The sequence below is a fragment of the Camarhynchus parvulus genome, chromosome 2 (assembly GCF_901933205.1).
Source record: "Camarhynchus parvulus chromosome 2, STF_HiC, whole genome shotgun sequence".
Lineage (NCBI taxonomy): Eukaryota > Metazoa > Chordata > Aves > Passeriformes > Thraupidae > Camarhynchus > Camarhynchus parvulus.
Genome location: NC_044572.1, coordinates 51368686 through 51387013, shown reverse-complemented (window position 1 = coordinate 51387013; position 18328 = coordinate 51368686). Strand labels below are relative to the sequence as shown.

The 18328-nt window shown below is 43.3% G+C and overlaps 1 protein-coding gene across 2 annotated transcripts in view; it reads right to left on the bottom strand.

The window, feature by feature from the left end:
- Window positions 1–15218, bottom strand: part of TPK1 (thiamin pyrophosphokinase 1) — a 302429-nt gene extending 287211 nt beyond the window's left edge. For both annotated transcript variants that reach the window (XM_030943875.1, XM_030943876.1), the window contains exon 1: window positions 14817–15218. In XM_030943875.1, the coding sequence (XP_030799735.1) occupies window positions 14817–14859 (43 nt within the window). In that variant the 5' untranslated portion in view covers window positions 14860–15218. The remainder of the gene's footprint in view (window positions 1–14816) is intronic.
- Window positions 15219–18328: the final 3110 nt, after the last annotated feature.

Below are 18328 nucleotides of genomic sequence, written 5' to 3'. Positions count from 1 at the left end.
TGTATCTCATACTGTTCCCTGTCATCTTATTCAGGAATTCCAACATCATCATTTTAGGATTTGGTGCCAATGTGAGCACATTTCAATCCTTAAACACATCCCATTCATGTTTCACTCTCACAAGAGATAGGCCATTTGCTTCTAACCTCTAAGGAAGCCCACAGCATGAATGACAAGATGTCAAGAATAATCATCAGGAAAACTAGTTTTATGCCCCTAAACAATGAAAAGTCATCTTTGTCCTCTCAGGCAGGATGTTGTCTTTTCTTAATAAAAAGAATAGCTTTTGGCATCTACCAAGTAAATCCAAATCATCAAGTCATTAGAGATTACTCACATTTTTTCCTGCATCTTGCTTCATTTCTTCCCTCAGTTTTATGACACTACCTTCTCTGCCATCTACGATCCCAGCCTACTGTGAGAGAGTAGCAGAAAAACCAGCACTACTACTACCCCTCTTTCCTTCCCTAGGGAAATCAACTATAGCTTCTGCTACTCCAGACTACCAGGAACTTGGGATATAATAGTACAAGAAATAGTCCTCCCCAGCCTCCTGCTCTCCCCTTGTGATCTGTAAGCATTTAATTTCTACAAAGCAGTTGTTATGAGTTACTAAGCACTGTCATTTCACAAACTTAAGCAAAAATCACAATGTAAGCAAAGGACACATCTCTTGATGTGAGGTATCACCGAAAACATTTCAGTGTCACACCCTTCCCCTAACTGCTGCAGGTTAGTAGCTCAAACTTTATGTATATAACAACTAAAAAACACAACAAACAAAAAAAAACTCCCACCAAAACCCCCAGCTGTACAGCAAGAATATAGCTTGTTTCAAAGCCCCAGTTTGTGTGCCAAGAATGTGTTGTGGAGCCAGTGGTTTGTTGCACACCACCCCTCAAATGCTGACATGTTTTGACAAAGCTGCCACCAGTTCTGATTTTTAAAGCTGAAGAGAGGGTAGATGTTCACCTCAGCCATCTGCCAATGCAGCAGATGAACACGATGCAGACATTCCACAACTGATGTACCTCAACTCAACAGAAATCCTGTGACTTGAGACACACTTTCTCACTGGAGATAATGACTATAGAAACTACAGTGACAGCAGATTTTTTCTCAAGAGTGATATGCATGAAAACTAAATATATTAACTCTTTCACTATAAAGTAGATTAAACAATAGAAAAACTCTTTGCAGATGCATTATTTTGCTGATTTTTACCCTTGGAAACACATAATTGGAGCCTTTGAAAAAAACAATTAGGAGCTATTATCTGAAAGAAGCTTTCTTTTTGAAAATTTATAGTCCCTTTTGGACATCAAGAGAAAGCATATTCCTAGAAAATTCATCACAGCCTATAGAACACACTTGTGTTTCTCATCAGTATGAAAGATCACCTGTAAAAACTAATAATATATGAGAATTTGAAAATGTTCAGGGTTTTTTCCAAGGTAATCCCTCTGAAACCTCTACAAATTCAAGTGCTTATTATCAGCAGTATGGAAACAGATCAAATGAAATTACAGAGACAGATTTCACCATCTGGCCAACTCATAGCAATTTCTAAACAGTTTTCACTCCTTACTTCAGAACTTAGGGAGCTTCAATCCTCATACCTCTTTTCACATGTTTGTGAACTTTTGACATCAGCTGTGATTTAGCTAAAAAGAAATGTTATTACTGCACTGCAGAAGAAAGCATCACTAATTTGCAGTATGAACACTATAGACCACAAGAACAAATCCTACTGGGCTGAGTAGCCCAGGTGAAGCCAGTCTGATTACCTGATGGAGAATGTGTGCAGAAATGGCCTGTCCTACCTTCTGAGATCAACATGCACACATGTAACTGCCTCTGACTCTAGAGATATGTTTCTTAAATTCCCATCTCAGTCTCCTGCAGTTTTGTACATTGAAGTTTTGTACATTTGGTTTATTCTTCTGCCCCTAAGTAGAATCAGGTGTCTATCTGATTCTACTTCATTCTTCTTGATGTACCCTTGAAAAAGGAAAGGCTCCTAGCAACAGGGACTTCATCTTCTCAAATAATGTATTCCAGTGCTTCCTCCTGCTACTTACATGTTTTTCCCCAAATATCTAACTCAAGCCATCTTTGCTATAGCTGAAATTCATTTCTTACCCAACTGCAATAGAATTGGTGCATATTTCCAAGGTCTGTTATGTATGCTCTTGGGGAGACTATGAATAGGACAATTCTGTACAGATACACTGTGAGCTGCCAAGGTTCTTTCACTGAATAGAACAGCAGGATCTCCTTCCTAAATTCTCCTCTTTTCATGGCTCCTTCTCTCAAGAGAAGTTACAAAATTCCTTTTACCTAGTATTTATATTATAAAATGTACATTTTCCATATGTATTTGATGCTTGGGGAAAAGAAGAAAAGCAAAGACTAAACAGCAAAGGACAAGATTACAAAACCAGAAGTTTATAAACTCTCTCAAAATATTACTATCTCTTCCTATGTATTCACTTTAGATTTCCTCCCTACTGTTCTAATTTACATTATATGGGCTGTATAACTACACTGGTTTAGAGTTCAGCCCCTTTGTTAATATTTGGAGGCCTTACATTTATTCAGTTCCAACTCTGCTCTCAAAGGAAACTGGCTATTTATTTCAGCAAATGTATTCAAGAAATGTAAATCCAGCAAGAAACAGAATAGTTGTGCATAATGTTATATAAGTTTAGCATAACTATTCATTTCACTGCCTAAATCCAAGCTTTTTTTTTTCTCCTTGTGGGATTCACAATTATAATATTTATAGATAAATAAGAATAGATTCTATGGAAATAATTTCAAAGCTTTTGATAGCTCACGGTAACCAACAGTAAATTCAGTACAGTGTGTAGTAAAATCTTACTGCAGTAACTTCTTCGTGATACTTTGGAACAATAACAAAATATTACAGGGCTTTTGGGTGTTTCGGGTTGGGGTTTTTTTTCCCATTTTAAAAACACAATTTACTCAAGATATAAGGAAGAAGTACCACCCTCTGAATTTCTGAATTCCATTGCAAGAGCTCTGAAATCTGTTCCTTGTTCTCCAACACCTCCTTTGTTTCACATGACTAGCCACTTCATACTGCAGGATATACCCATCTCCAGATATACCCATTCCTCTCTTTCCTCGCAAGTCTGTCCATTCTACTTAAAGAGAAAGGAAAATAAGTCTCTCCTTTGCCAGGCCAAGTGTTTCAAATTTATAGACTAAGAGGCCAGAAAGGATCACTGTGACAATCTAGTTTAGCCTTTTGCATAAACGATAGCCTGAAACTCATTCTGGTTTCAAGCTGAGTTGCAACTGACTTAGGCAGATTGTACATCAGTGTTCCTGTAGGTACATTATTCAAATGGTTGGTTATTCTTTCCCATGTTAAAGATCAGTACCTGATTCAGGTATGAATTTGTTTGGCTCCTATGTCCAACCTCTGCATCTTACAAATACCTTTGTCTGCCTGACAAAATACAGCTAAATCCAGTGCAAATAACAGATTACACTGTGTTACCTAAAGAGCATTCCTCCTTAAGTGCATCCCTGGGACAGCTCCAACCCCCCTTACAGGAGCTGGCTGACACAAAGCTTTTGGTAACAAGTATGCCATCAAAACATCTGCTGTGACCCCCTTGGAAGCACTCCCTCTCCCACGCCATATGGGCATCGCCACCAAGTGGTACCCAAGGCCACAACCCAGCTCTCATCACTCCCTGTCCTCTCTGGGGACGCCAGACACTGACAGATAATTTCACACACACTTCACACTTCATCAGCAGGGAAGACAGCCTGCTGCAGTGAAAAGAGACATGCCAAGCATGTCCATGTTACAACACACTCTGTCCATGTTGCTGTCAGAAAACCCTGCTCTTGGAGTATTGTATACACTGAAGGAAGGGAACCTTTTTTTTCTTTTGTCTAGCTCTGCTATTGCTCCTCCCAAGCAGCAACTGCTTTCTGTGTAACTGGGTGTACACCTGGGGCTTTGTCAACACAACTATGGCAGCTGTGGGTGCGAGGAGAAACAAATAAAAGACAAACATGGTCACAGAAACACAGCAAAAACATTACACAGCAGATCAAACTTCCTACTGACTTAAACATTTTTGCTGGCACAAAAACTTAACTTAGGATCTTATGGCAGGATAGCAGACTAAGAGAAAATAAGAAACTCTTCCACAAGGTCAAGCGACAAAACCTGTTACTAATAATCAGGTAAATACAGCAGCAGCATTACTGCTAACCAGTACATAAGAACAGTAATGCAAACAGAGGCACAGGGAACTAACTGATAGAGTTTCCAAGCAAAAACCCTACCAACAAGTCAGTTCAAGGAAGAACATCTGGTATCAGTGATTTTATTTCCCACAGCTACAAAATGACCATTTAAATCCTCTGTTCATAGCTACCAAAGTCATTAGAAAGGCTCAAACCCTGTGTGTACAGTACTAAATGTCACTCCCACAGTGGATTCTGTGCAAAGAAAGCAGAGCTAATAGGAAGGCACTCTTGATAACAGCAGGAACACACAGCATCCCAAGAAGACAGAACTGAAGATAACACTAATCTACAGTGAAAATTACATCATAGAATCATAGAAGGGTTGAGGTTGGAAGCACCTTAAAAATCACCTAGTTCCAGCCCCCCTGAAATGAGCAGGGACACATTCCACTAGACCAGGTTACTCAGGGCCTCATCCAACCTAGCCCTGAACACTTTCAGGGATGGGGCACCCACAACTTTTCTGGGCATCTTATTCCAGTGCCTCACCACTGTCACAGTCAAGAGTTTCCTCCTCAAACACAATCTAAACTTACCCCCTTTCACTTTAAACCCATTCCCCCTTGTCCTATTACATGTCCCTGGAAAAAGTCCCTCACCAGCTCTCTTGTAAAGCCCCTTGAAGTACTGGGAAGCTTAGAGGTTGCTGTAAGGTCTGCCCAGAGACTTCTCTGCTCCAGGCTGTACAATCCTAGGTCTCTCAGCCTATTTTCATAGGGGAGGTGTTCCAACACCTTGATCATCTTTGTGGCCCTCCAGCAGATCCATGTCCTCATTCTGGGGTCACCAGAGCTGGACACAGTACTCCAGAGGGGGTCTCATGACAGCAGAGTCATCAGTTTGAGGCAAAATCTTGTGGCTGTACCTTTCAAGAACGCTGCTGTGCAGAGTCCAGAAAGCCAAACATTAACTTGCTCTTAACAAATGTTTCCTCGGTATTGTCTCCTTTCCTTCTTTCTTGCTGTGTTTTTTTAAGAATAAATCAGGTTCTTCTTTAGGAAACTTGAAAGGCAAATTTTCCATTTGTAGCAGGAAATGCAAATATGGAGACAAACACTTTCATATCAGAGCTTAATCACCTCCACTGTGCCCAGGTTGACTCACTATGAAATGAGGTGATCACACATTGCCCAAGAGCTATTTTTGTTGCACCTCCAGCAGCTAAGACACTGCACCACTTCTTCTGGCACTCCAAGTGTCCAAGCAGCAGATCTTTAGCTGCTTGACTCTCAAGCTGCCCTCTAACATGTTTTCTCTTTTGGATTTACAGTATGGCAAAACACTGCTTAGATGCTTATTAAGCATATTGGTAAACTGAACAGGGAAACAATGAGGACAGGGAAACAATGCCCATATGAGGACACAGGCTATACTCACAAGGCTGTGCTTTACCCTCTACAGCTTGTAGAACACTAATTTCCTGAAATGAAAGTGTTACCCAACTCAAAATATCTGCATTAGAGGCTGTCGGTTACATTTAAAGCACACAGAGATCTTGATGCCTTGTAAGTATTACTGATGCACAGGTTAAACTCCCTGGTACAAACCTTACCTCAGCCTCCAGGATTTCCCCATACATAATTCTCATAAAGAGTACAAAGTCTCAAAATTGAGCACCTGGAGACTGATGCTTTTTTCACAGCTGTGACACATGTCAACCCCAGGAATGTTTTGAGTGATTTAAGCCACATCACCTGCTGAAAAAGTGCCCAGGTGCAGCTTCAAACCAACAGCCTTTTAACTCATCCTGAAAATTAGACCTTAAGCCTTAGCTCTGGTCTACGGGTCAGTGCTTTGCTTGCCACACTTAAATTAGCTATAATTACAGAAGTAAATAAATCTCACACACAGATTTCACTGACATACGAGCGCCCTTCTTCTACGAAAGCTGAACCACAGAATCGTTAAGGTTGGAATGGACCTCTGGAGATCATTTAGGCCAAGCATCCTGCCAAGGGAGGGTCACCTAGAGCAAGTTACATAGGAACTCATGCAGGCACAATTTGAATATCTCCATAGAGGAGACTCCACAACCTTTGCAGGAAGCCTGTTCCAGGTTTCTGCCACCCTCAATATAAAGAAGTTCTTTCTTATGTTGAGCTGGTGCTACTTGTGTTTTAGTTTATGGCCATTGCTCTTTGTTCTGCCACTGGGGGCCACTGAAAAGAGTCTGGCATCACTCTCTTGGGCACCCCACTTTGAGACATTTATATGCATTAATAAGATCCCCTCTTAGTTTCTTCTCCAGATGAAACAGGCCCAGCTCTCACAGTCTGTCCTCCTAAGACACATTTCAGACCCCTGATCATCTTTCACTGGACAAGTAGTTCCATGTTTTTCTTGTACTGTGGATCCCAGAAATGGACACAGCACTCCAGATGTGGCACCACTGGGGCTGAATAGAGGGGCAGGATCAGTTCTCTTGACCTGCTGGGCACAGTATTCCTGATGCACCCCACAATACCATTGGCTCACCTGGCCACAAGGGCTCACCATCAACTTGTCATCCGCCAAGACTCCCAGGTCCTTCTCAGCAGAGCTGCTCTCTAGTAGGTCAGCCCCCAACCTGTACTGGTGCTTGAGTTCTCCTCTTTCATCTACACTTATACAGAATACATAATTGTGTCTGTGAGGAAAAAAAGAGAAACAAGAAATAGAAGAAAGAATGCCTTTCCTGACACACTTTGCTGTGTGTGCACCAAGCAAGTCCACAGACACCCTTACTGACACTGTCATGGAAGGCAAAGATTTCTAGTCGAGTTCCCAGTGTTTTGTAACATCAATATATTTTCCTTTGGCAGTAAAGCCAACTTCCTTCTGTCAGACACACAGACAGTTCTTACCACCAAAGACACTGAACAATCTGGTCAAAAACTGTACATATAAATACTTCTTAACTACTCACTTATTGCTGTGTTGCCCAGTATCAGTGTTGACCAGATAATTTGGGGTAAAGGACAGACCAGAAAAAAAAGAGCTACAGCAAGAAGAAAACAAGAAATAAAGCCAAACAGAACCCACACCACCAGTCACAACTACAGAATAAATAAATAAATGGTGAGGGTACAGGTTCTGCTCCTACTGAATTCATTGGCCAGCTTCCTATTTACTTCAATTGGCCTGATAAACACATACATCCCTCCAGCTCCTGTTCTGCCAGAGAGGAAGCCTGGCAGACAATCCATCAACATAAGCTACAAAGAATCATCACTAGCACTGTGAAAATTCAACTGCCATTCAAAATAAAATTCAAAGCTAGGAAATGACAGGAAAAGCCTTCCAGCAGCTTCAACTGCTGTTGGATATACAGCAATAGATTTAATTTAAAGCAACCCAAAAGCTACTAAGTGTGCTCTCTATGTAAAATTTAACTAACAGAACATCCCTGTAAAACTTTAAATTCTCAATTCTCTTTTTAATTTTGCAAAGGCAATACTACACAAACACTGTTAATCATATTCCTCATGTTTAAGGTCAGACCTGAATGGAATGGAGAACCTGTTTCCATAAAGTCACATCTAATTCACCACAGCTATATTTTACAGAAAAATGCAAGGCAAAAATCTGAAGAACTGGTTATATTTCAGCTATACTCTGGTGGAAGGGACAACTGATATTCAGTTCTTTTCCATCTTGAAGTTATTTGGCTATAGATCAAATTAATTAACCTTGCTGGACACACTGCAAATTCCCCTCTCTGTGTAGAAATCAGAGATAGGAAATGTTCTGCGCTGTACCAAAAAGCAGTTGTACACATCTGAGTTCTCTCCTGTTGATTTACTACATTTTTGTACTGGATAAGATCTACTATTGGGTTGATGGGATTTTATTTGTGGGTTGGTTCTGCGGTTTGTTGGTTTATTTGCTAATCTGGGGTTTTTGGTTGGTTGGAAGGCAGAGGGAGAGAAGCATCCCCCCTCCTTTTATCCATATTCTTCGACAATGGTACTTTGAGATGGGCACGGTTATTTTTATGTCACACAGAAAAAAAAAAAATTGTTACATTTGTAACTAGTAATTTCCTTGGACAAAGTTAACAGCATTGTTATTAAAGGTCCTAACCCCTGAGCTTACATCCAAACCTAAAATGCATTAGAAGTGAAAGCTGATGAGAACTGACTAATGAAAAGAAGCTTCTAATCCTTTAACTTGTTTCCAGGTGGCTTCTTCACTTGGGTGTTTTTTAGTTTGCTTTTTTTAAGACTTTGATTTTAAGTTCCATTCTTGATGCAGCTATTTTCTACAAAGATTAAGCTTTGATTAATATCTAAGGATGTCCAAACCTACAGCAAATCCATAAGGATGCCTGGGATTTGTTATTCTGGATCTTGAAAAATCTGAAATCTACCAGTGTTCTGTTTTCTCCTGAGTAAATAAAGTGTTTCATTTCTATGCTTCATATTCAATTTTTCCATAAATCAAACTTAGATGAGCTTTGTAAACAGGATAAAAAACAAACAAAGCCTTTCCTGTTTTCCACTTCCAGAAAGTATAACTAGCTATATATATATATATATATGTATGTATACACACAGATTTCAGATATAGCATAATGCTGAAGGTGCTGTGAAAGTGCTGTAGTGTTTTAAGGACTCATGAGAGACATGCAAGTGAATACAGCAGAGGAGAAACAAAAGCTGAAAGTCCACTATTCTCTTTGACTACCTGTACCTTCTTAAGATTAATATTTTGCTCTTATAACACCAACAAGTTTAAATGGTTTTCAGGGGTCCTGCACACATGTAATTGGATAGAAGCAACATGAACATTTGATGACTGGAACAAGTGGATTTCCCATTTCCTTATCTCCTTAAAACACAGGAGGAAAAAAAGAAAAAAAAAAAGAGAGATGAGAAAAAAGAAGAAGGAAAAAAAAAGACCACAGAAGATCAGTTTGTGTATTTCCTAGCTTTAAGCCTCAGCTGATGGAAAATAACAAGACCTTCCAAAAGGAATTTAATTTATCCAGGTGCTTTATTACCTGGGCAAACAGTAATGAATGTTTTTGTCTCAGAAATTCCAGTAACATCATTATTGCTCTCATACTCTATGAGGTCTGGAAGATTTTTTTTTTTTTGGTTTGGGGTTCTTTTTGTTACGCTGCTTATTTGTGGTCCTTTTGGAGGTGGATTTTGTTTTAGTTTTTGGTTTGTTCTTTTTTTTTTTTGCTTTTCGTGTTTTTTGAGATGACTTCAGACCCCTCCACCATCATATTCCCACTCAAAAGAGAGCTATGCCCTATCTGTGACGGCAAGATACAGAATGATCAGTGCAGACACTGCAGAACATGAGAATCCAACATCCACATAAACAGCAACTGAAGACAACACGTTTCAAAAGGTGGCCCTGTGTGTGTACAAAACCAAGTCAAAAATAAGTAAACATCTATTAATTTTCCTATTAGCTCCAATGGTTACATGTGCCTTGTCAAAATGGTTAAAGATGCCTTGTTACCCCATTCCAAATAACATACCTGCAGAGAAAGCATTTAAAAACAAAAACAAAAACAAACTCCAAAAGCTTTCCATGAGTGAAAGCAAAAATCTAAAAGAAAGTGGCGAGGTTAACAATGAATGTGTCTTTTAAATGCCGTTCTGCCTGTAATATTTCACTCATAAGTGCACCTGTAAGTAATCTACACAGAAATACTTACAAAACAAATGCTGACCCAGCACAGCAGATTAGCAAGCAGCAGGGTCTCAGTAGCTGAATATTAAGAGCTACTTCAAAAACAAAGTAATGAGTTTCAGGTAACTAGACTAGATTAACGGTGTTGCTACTTAAATGAAATGAAGAATAAGAGTGGGTCAGCAACACTGACAGAAAAATAAAAAACCATTTTGAAAGTATTTAGGTTAAAAAGACAGAACAATGTAACAGCCATATGGAAGCGCTTCCTAATTTTATTAAGGAATGCCAGTAGTACTTTTAGAAGAACTGACACCCCTGTTAACACTTTTTCAGTTTAAGTGAATTCAGTAACAGCTTTTGAATTACCTGATTCACCTGAAAACTTCACTAGCCTGACCCAACAGCTGTGGCACAAATCCTGCAAAACTGAAGAGCTATCCAATAGTTTTGGACCCCACACCTTTTCCATACACCTTTAATATTCAGAAACTAACAGAGACCAGCAGGTTGATTTTCTAGCCCCACAACTGTCTTGATTTCTATCACAGAGTTTTGTGAATTGGGTGGCAAGATAATGCACCATAGATACCATGGAGAGCTCTAGTAAAGGGACATTAAAACAGTCATTGGCACCTGCACCAGGCTGGAGGTCATGCATTGAATGGCAAACATGTCACTGTTTCACAAAATAACTTTGAATCCTTAGTGTCAGATAAAAGGGAACATTAAGGAAGAAGTTCAAGCTCCAGGCATTTAAAAGGAATATGGTGATACAATCCTTTCAGAGGTAACTCATTTACAGCCAGTAACATTTCCAGAAGACATAGAGTAAAGCAAGAGACAATCAAGCTTGCAGAACGATGGAAGAGCATTCAGAGCATATTGCTGGTTCCTCTTGTTCTCTTTGCTTTAAATTCAATGCAGGATTTTATAGTCCCTTTGCACAAAGAGATGACTATATATTTTCTCCAAAATTCTGAAGCAGTCTTTGTCCTATACGTTGTGGATCTGTCTCTCATGGCATATAGATGATCTCGCTTCAGTGAGATAAAGGCAGCACACTCACCTCAGAGCAAACCACATCTTAACCACCAGCTCTGAATACAGTGTAATCCAGCAGTGCATTTGACTCGGGGCATGGAGAAGTGGGGACAGGGAAACCCACACACAGCTTGCTCTGTGTGACAGTAGCACAGGCTCCCTGTCACTCAGAGCAAGCTCAGCTCCAACATACCCTCAGCAAGGCACAGAAGAGAGCAGAGGGATAAATAAGATTTGCCACTTCTTTGTAGCCCCTCCACCTCTACAAGGCAAAACACTCACACTGGGAGCTGTTGGATTATAAACTGAGGAATATATTCTCCTTCTGCATCACTCCACTTGATAAAACCAATACTGAGCCACACTTTAAGGACTAGGCAAGGCAAGGAATGTTTAATCACATCTGGAGATGAGCAAGAATCCAGGCCATGCTACGGCAGGCAATGTAAAACGTTCCCTGTGAGAAAACACAGCCTGGGAAACTGGCACTCTGCCCTTCTCAAAATCTCAAGTGGTATTCAGGGGCAACCTTATTAGAGGATGCTACAGTACTTCCACTGTTAAGCAGTCACAAGCACAGCACACTCAGCTCCCAAAGTTCATGGTATTAAAATAATAAATTAGAAACACTTGTCTCTCTGCAGAAGTGCCTGCAGCACAGTCTGGGACAAGCAGCAGGAAGCAATGACAGTGCAAGAGAAGGGTACACACAGCGGGAGGGAAATGTCAAGTCTGCCAAAGGATGCTCCAGATAAACAAAGCTACTCTTGTCATGAACTCACAGGCTGTAGTGTGACATCATTATGAACCTTCTACAAGAGCCTTGCCTGTGAAGCTTCTGCCTGACCCTTTCATACAGTGTACAGGTCTCTGTGGTGGAGCCTTCTGTGAGACTCTTTAAAGGTTTCCTTCCATGAGGAAATGAAAATATTTTTTTTCACTGTGCAAGACATAAATTTAGACTCAATCCCACTTTAAACTCTATCTTGTTACCTGTTCTGAACTATGTTAAGCAAATCAACATAGTTCTGAAGTCCACAGCATGGTGTTCTAACTGTAGTATGGTGATTTTCAACTGTGCTCCAGCTGTTTGACTGAATAATGTTCAAAGTCCCTGAGCATACTAGTTAGCACAGCAGTTCTCAAATATCTCCTACTTGAACATCAATCAGGTGAGACAGAGAGAGACAGATGTACAATCTAAGAACTCACTCTAACTGCATTGACTAAAATTATCAAGGTATACATGGCCCTGAAATTCCAATTCAGGTATCTAATATTATAATGTTCTAAAACCTGAGAGTGTTTTACTCTATCCTGTATCAATAAAAGAGTAATTTCTGTACACCTTCAAACACAGAAACAAAGTAATGAATAATTTTCAAACATAGCTGGTGAATCTTTCACAGTGTCCCCACCATAAACACAGTCACGCATTGGTATACATAATGCTATTTCTAGTATTGAAGGAAAGGAGCAAGGCCCAGAGTGCTTCAATGGCCTCAAAAGGGTTCATTTTGTAAGCTCATGTTTAGCTTCTAAGAAGTGCCATGTTCTTCATTGATTAGCTTTATAGTATTTGGGCACTTAAATACCTATCCCAATGAAGCAAACAGATGGAGGAACTACCAGTAGCTACTTTCTCCAGAAGAAATTGGGAGGCTCATTTTACCTATCCAATTTTGAAAACCTTATTTCTGAGTTCCCCAAGTAGGATACCAGAGTTTAAATGGTGGAATTGCCAAATGAATCTGCTCAGCATTGAATACTTTGAGCAGGCTAATTCAGTTGGTAATGAATGTGTGTAATGATGACAAGGGTCCTGATGAAGTCCCACTGTGCATTTTACAGGCACAGCCTGTATAACCAACTGATCTGTAGGCAAGCAGCAGACTTTTCTTTCAGAGAAGCAGGCTTCTGTACATCCAGCTGGAGCCTCTGGTATGAGAAGGCTGTGGGTCACAAGAAAACTGAACAATCATCTCCAATCTTCAAATCTAACCAGGCATAACCAAAGAAAAAGACAGGCAGCTCCTGGAGACTGAGGATATATGGTAGCCCTATCATTGTACAATGTCTACCAAAGACAACTAAGTTATAATACAAACAGCAATGCTGGTACTCCCACAGGGATAAATTTATAGAATTACAAGAGGTTAAGGGGTTGGAATGGACATTATAGATTACCTAGTTCCAATCTTCCCTGCCGTGGATAGGGAGACCACCCACTAAATCAGGTTGCTCAAGGCCTTATCCAACATAGTCCTGAACAGTGTCAGGGTTGGACCATCCACAGCCTCTTTGGGCAACCTGTTCCAGTGTCTCACTACCCTCACAGTAAAGAATTTCTTCCTAGTATCTACAATCTAAATCTCCCCTCTTTGAATTTGAGCCCATTACTCCTTGTCCTATCACTACAGCTCTGGATGGAGAGTTCCTCTATGGTTTCCCCATAGGCCCCTTCAGATACTGGGCGCTTGGTATGAGGTCTCCACACAACCTCACAGCAACCTCTTCTCCAGCTTGAAAGGCCCAATTTTGTCAGCCTGTCCTCATAGGGTAAGCCCTCCAGTCCTCTTAACTAAAGGCAGCTTTTTGCTTGGCCTTATTACATAGTTAATAATCACTTATTGTATACAAGAGGACATCATGTCACAATGAATCAAAGTTCACCCATTAAAATCTCACCTACGTGCTCATTCCCTCTTTCCTCCCAAAGCAACAGTCCACATCCACACACTGTCAAATACACATTTCTGGCAAGAATACCTTGAGTGCAGCTTTACCTGTTAGCAGTTTTGACCATATTCTGAAGTTTTTAAGAATCAGAGCAAAGCGTGACTTTAAAAAATGTATCATAGTGGAATGAATTTAAACATGCTCTTAAAATGCTAGCTGTAAAATGCACTGAATTGTTGAAAGTAAGCATTCTGTTAAACTCTGCCCTTCCTACAGATCTTACTAGTAAATAAATAACAACAGTTACCTAAATGCAGCAGCTGGTGTCTGTGCCACAACACAGTAGAAAAGAGCAGTGTCAGTTAGAATTCAGCTGCTATGCCAAAAAGATTTTTATGCAGCTTTTAAGTCACGTTATAGAAGGGTAAAAATATTTACTGTTTATAATTGTGTCACCGAACAACAAATTGGATCCTACTGAATTAGATAGACTCTGTGCAAACACAGAGTCAAGAAGAGGTGCCTACTCCAAGCCCTTGGATAAGTCTGTGCTTATTACAGGTGCTCCATGCTTTAGACATGTAATAAGGTTAATGATACATATTAATAAAGCTCACCTCTCAGGTCTCAAGAATAGTATCAAAACCACAATGCTGTTGGGTAGCTTGAGAAAGCCAAAGAAAACCCTGAAAGCTTTACTGTGCAGAACTGAAGGGCAAGGCAAGGTGCAAGGGTGGCTCTAGGGCAAAGCAGAGGGCAGGAGGCGGGGAGCCAAAGGCACACGGGGGATGGATGCCAAGCCGGGGACCCTTTCTCCCAGGGGGCAGCGAGGAGATATGGGACAGACAGGCGACACCCCAGCGCTCTGCCCGGCCAAGCCGAGAAAACAGCGGCAGCAAACCGGAAAGCACCGACTGAACCCGGAGGGCTCGGGGTTTAAATGACAATTTGGACTGCAGAGCGGGTTAACACGGTACCAAACCGCTGGAGTGAGCCCAATACTCAGCCTGAGCGGGGCGGACACATGGCGCTGTTTCCGCAGCTCGGGGGAGCTCGGCGGGGCGGCGGAGGCAGGGTCGGGGCGGGAGGCAGGGTCGGGGCGGGAGGCGCGGCCGCCCAGACCCTGCCTCCCTCGGCTGCCGGGCGCGCTGGGGCGGGAGGTACCGTACCGGCGGGCAGGAGGCATTCCAGCGGCGTGAACGCACGCTCCATGGCCCCGCGGCACGGGCAGGCACACGCCAAAGGCACGGAGAGCCGGGCGGGACCGGTGGCGGGCGGGGGGCAGGCGGGGAGCAGCCGTGCCTCTTCCCGGTCTCCCCGGGGAACGCCTACAGCTACAGGGCCGCGGTGGCGGCTGCGCCCGCCCTTGCAGGCGACAGGCGGCGGTGCTACCCGGCTACCTTCGGCCGCGCGTCCTCCTACATGCCCCGGCCAGGACCAGGGACCGGCACCGGAACCGGGATGTGCTCAGCACTGAGACCGGGGATGTGCCTGGCACCGGGGCGGCAGGGCAAGCCGAGGGAATCGATGGCCGCCGCAATCCGTTGCTCGGCCAGCAGCGGGAAGGAAAGGCGGGACGCGTTGATTGGCAGCGGCCCTATGGGCCTGCGCTGAAGGGGCGGGGCTAAGGGAAGGCCCCGCCTTCAGCAGCGCCGGTGCGCGCCTGAGGCGGGAGCGGGAGAGAGGAGCAGGAGGGGACAAGGACAGGAGGGACAGGGAGGGGACAGGGAGGGACCGGAGCGGTACTCGGCCTCTCTGGCACCTGAGCAGTGCTGACCTCGGTACAGCGACGCTCGGGAAGGCCGGGAAGAGCCTCACGCACCTGCGGCACTGTACCGAGCGCTTTGCTCGGGGGGAAAGTCCTCAAATGGCTTTCAGCCCATGGAAGTTGGAGGCAAATAAAAACTGTGCCACGAGTGCTCATGGCCTCGCATGTCGCCTGTGTGCCAGCGCCCTCGGGATGCAGGGAGAGCCGTGCCGGAGGGCTGGCAGCATCCCGGCTCCGCTGTCCCTGTGCCCTTCCAGCTCGCCCAGAATGATGCGGCATTCCTAGGGGCCGCTTAAGTTTCAATAAATATCATTTCAATAACATCACAAAACCTGTCAAATTCGTAGTTTCTCCTCGCTCAGAACTCTTAATTAGGGGCGTTAGTCATCGGCGTTAATCATCTTCAGGTATAAAATGGACAACACTGCTAAATTCAGGTTTGCTCTGGCAGCACAGGGGGGGCAAGTTTTGACCCCTCAAATGTGTCAGTAATGTATTTCCACCTCCTGGACCGGCCTCTGTCCCTGCAGGTACCCCTGTTTAGCCGCTCCATCAGGGACAGGGCGGCATGGCCTCTCCCCCAGCGGCGTTCCCGGCTCCCGACTGCAGGAGCTGAGCTCTCCCGGGAGCAGGAGGGAGCGCAGCGGCGCGGGGCCTCGCAGCAGAGGGCAGCAGAGGAGCGCCGCTCCCTCCCTCCATGTCTTCCTTCTCCTTCTGTTCCCTCCATCCCGTCCGTCAGTCCGTCCATCCATCCGTCCGTCCGTCCGCCCGCCCGCCGCCCCGGCAGCGGGGCTCGGAGCGGGGGAGTCCGCAGAGCCCAGCACGGAGCTGTCCGGGCGTGCCCGGCCCCGCGGGGTGGGACCAGGCGGGAGGACAAGGTCTCTTTTCTCCTTCTCCTGGAGAAAGCGTGAGCGAGGTCCGTGGTCTGGATGCTCAGGGGTATTTTCCAACCTAATAGTTTTGTGATTGCCTGTCAGTGAGGGTTTCTAGTCAAATCGAAGGGAAATGGGACCAGCGCGTCAGCCCACTCCTCAGTCCGTCCTGTTAGTCTGAGATTCACGCTCAGATCAGCATGATTTGAGTGATTTCAGTGGTGGGCTAGTCTGGGCCACATTTTTAGGACAAGTGAGAGTAGCCTCTCCGTTTTCAAACCAAAAGAGGGCAGGTTTAGATCGAATATTAGGAAGAAACCTTTTATGGATTTACAGTGTGGTGAGGCGCTGGAATATGTTGCCCAGAGCAGTTGTGGATGCCTCAGCCCCGGTAGTGTTCAAGGCCAGGCTGGATGGGGCTCTGAACAGCCTGGTCTAGTAGAAGGGTGTCCCTGCCCACGAAAGGGGAGTTGAAATGATCCAGATGACCTTGAAGGTCCATTTCAAGCCATACCATTCCAGGATTCTGTGGTTACCGCTTTGACTGTAGGTGCACCTTTGGTTTTAACAGTGCAAGCACCAAACCTTTGCTTGGACCTTTCAGATAAGCTGCCCTGCCACCTACAAGAGACTATATTGTATAAGCAATCCTGGTCCACAAAGACTGATAGAAGTTTAGAAGTACTGGAGGCATTCATGCCTTGGCAATGAAAAAAATGAGAGATTATTGGGAAACAAGGAAAAGATATTAAGGGCATCAAAAGATTACTGTTGTTTACACTATAGAAATAAAAAATGGTTTGTTACACTTTTGTGCCGTTTAAAATTTTATTTCCTCTCCATTGAGGACTTGAACTTCAAAGGCTCTTACGACATTGGTATCGTCTCAGTGTCCTTCTTCAAGCTGGTTAAAAACAAACTGCATTAGGAAGAAGCTGGTTGCTGTCTTTTCCAAGAATGCAGACCATGTGGGGGCTACCAGGCAGCTGGCCAATGCTCTCCTCTTCTTAATTACATTCTCTTCCACTCTGTCTCCCCACCCTGCTTCCTTTCAATTTTGACAGGCACTTTTCAGTTGCTTGGTAATATTAAACCTTCTCCAGGATAACTTGTTTTTCTTCTTCAGTATCTTTCAGTGTCTCCTTCATTATTTTTTTTTTTTTAATTGCTCTTGAGGGGGTACCATCTGTTACAAAGAGTTGCTGATAAGCAGGTTCTTATGCATGAGAAGAGTCATACTTGCTTGGAGGGAAGGTCCAGTTCAGTCAGGGCCCTGTTCCTGGTAGCATTCATTTACAAGTCTTTCTCCTGTTCCCCTCTTCAATTTCTTTTTTTCCTTTTTCTTTGTTTCTTTTTTTAACTGTAAATGCAACAGTTTCCATCTCTCCATTCCCTTCATGTCCCAGAAGATGCTTTTTCCACCTCTGTCACATCTGGGCTTCCAGATAATCCTTTACCAGCCACGGCTGCAAAAAAGTAATTGTACCTCTCTCTGCTAATCATAGTAATGCATGATTCATCACAAAAGCATTGCAGAGAGAAATCAGTCTTGAGAGACCAGGCTGGTACTAGTGTGCTTTAAATCTTTTCAAGATGAGCAAGGGTCTGCAAGGTAAGGCAAACTGCCAGCCCCCTACACAATTGGAAAAAGGGCAAACAAGGCAGACACTTCTTCTCTCCCTGAACCCAGTTGTTCTTTCATTGCTCTTTCCTTCAGATACAAATATCTCATCCAGAGTATAAAGATCTTTTTCAGAACCTGTTCCACAGGAACAGCTTTAGTAGATGCTATAATGCACTAATTTTGAAGGCAGGACCTGACAGCTATTTAATGCTGTTTATCAGAGCCTAACAAAGGTATCTAGTAGAGGAAATGTAGAGAGCAAAATTAATAACTCCATGCAGACTGGCACGTTGTCTTATGGGTAGTCCCTTAAGAACACTGAGCAGTCAGGAGGCTGTTTTGCTGTTTTGAAAAATAAGCCCTTTCAACTCCTTTTTGCTCTTTACATCTGTGCTAGGACATCCATTGAATTATCCT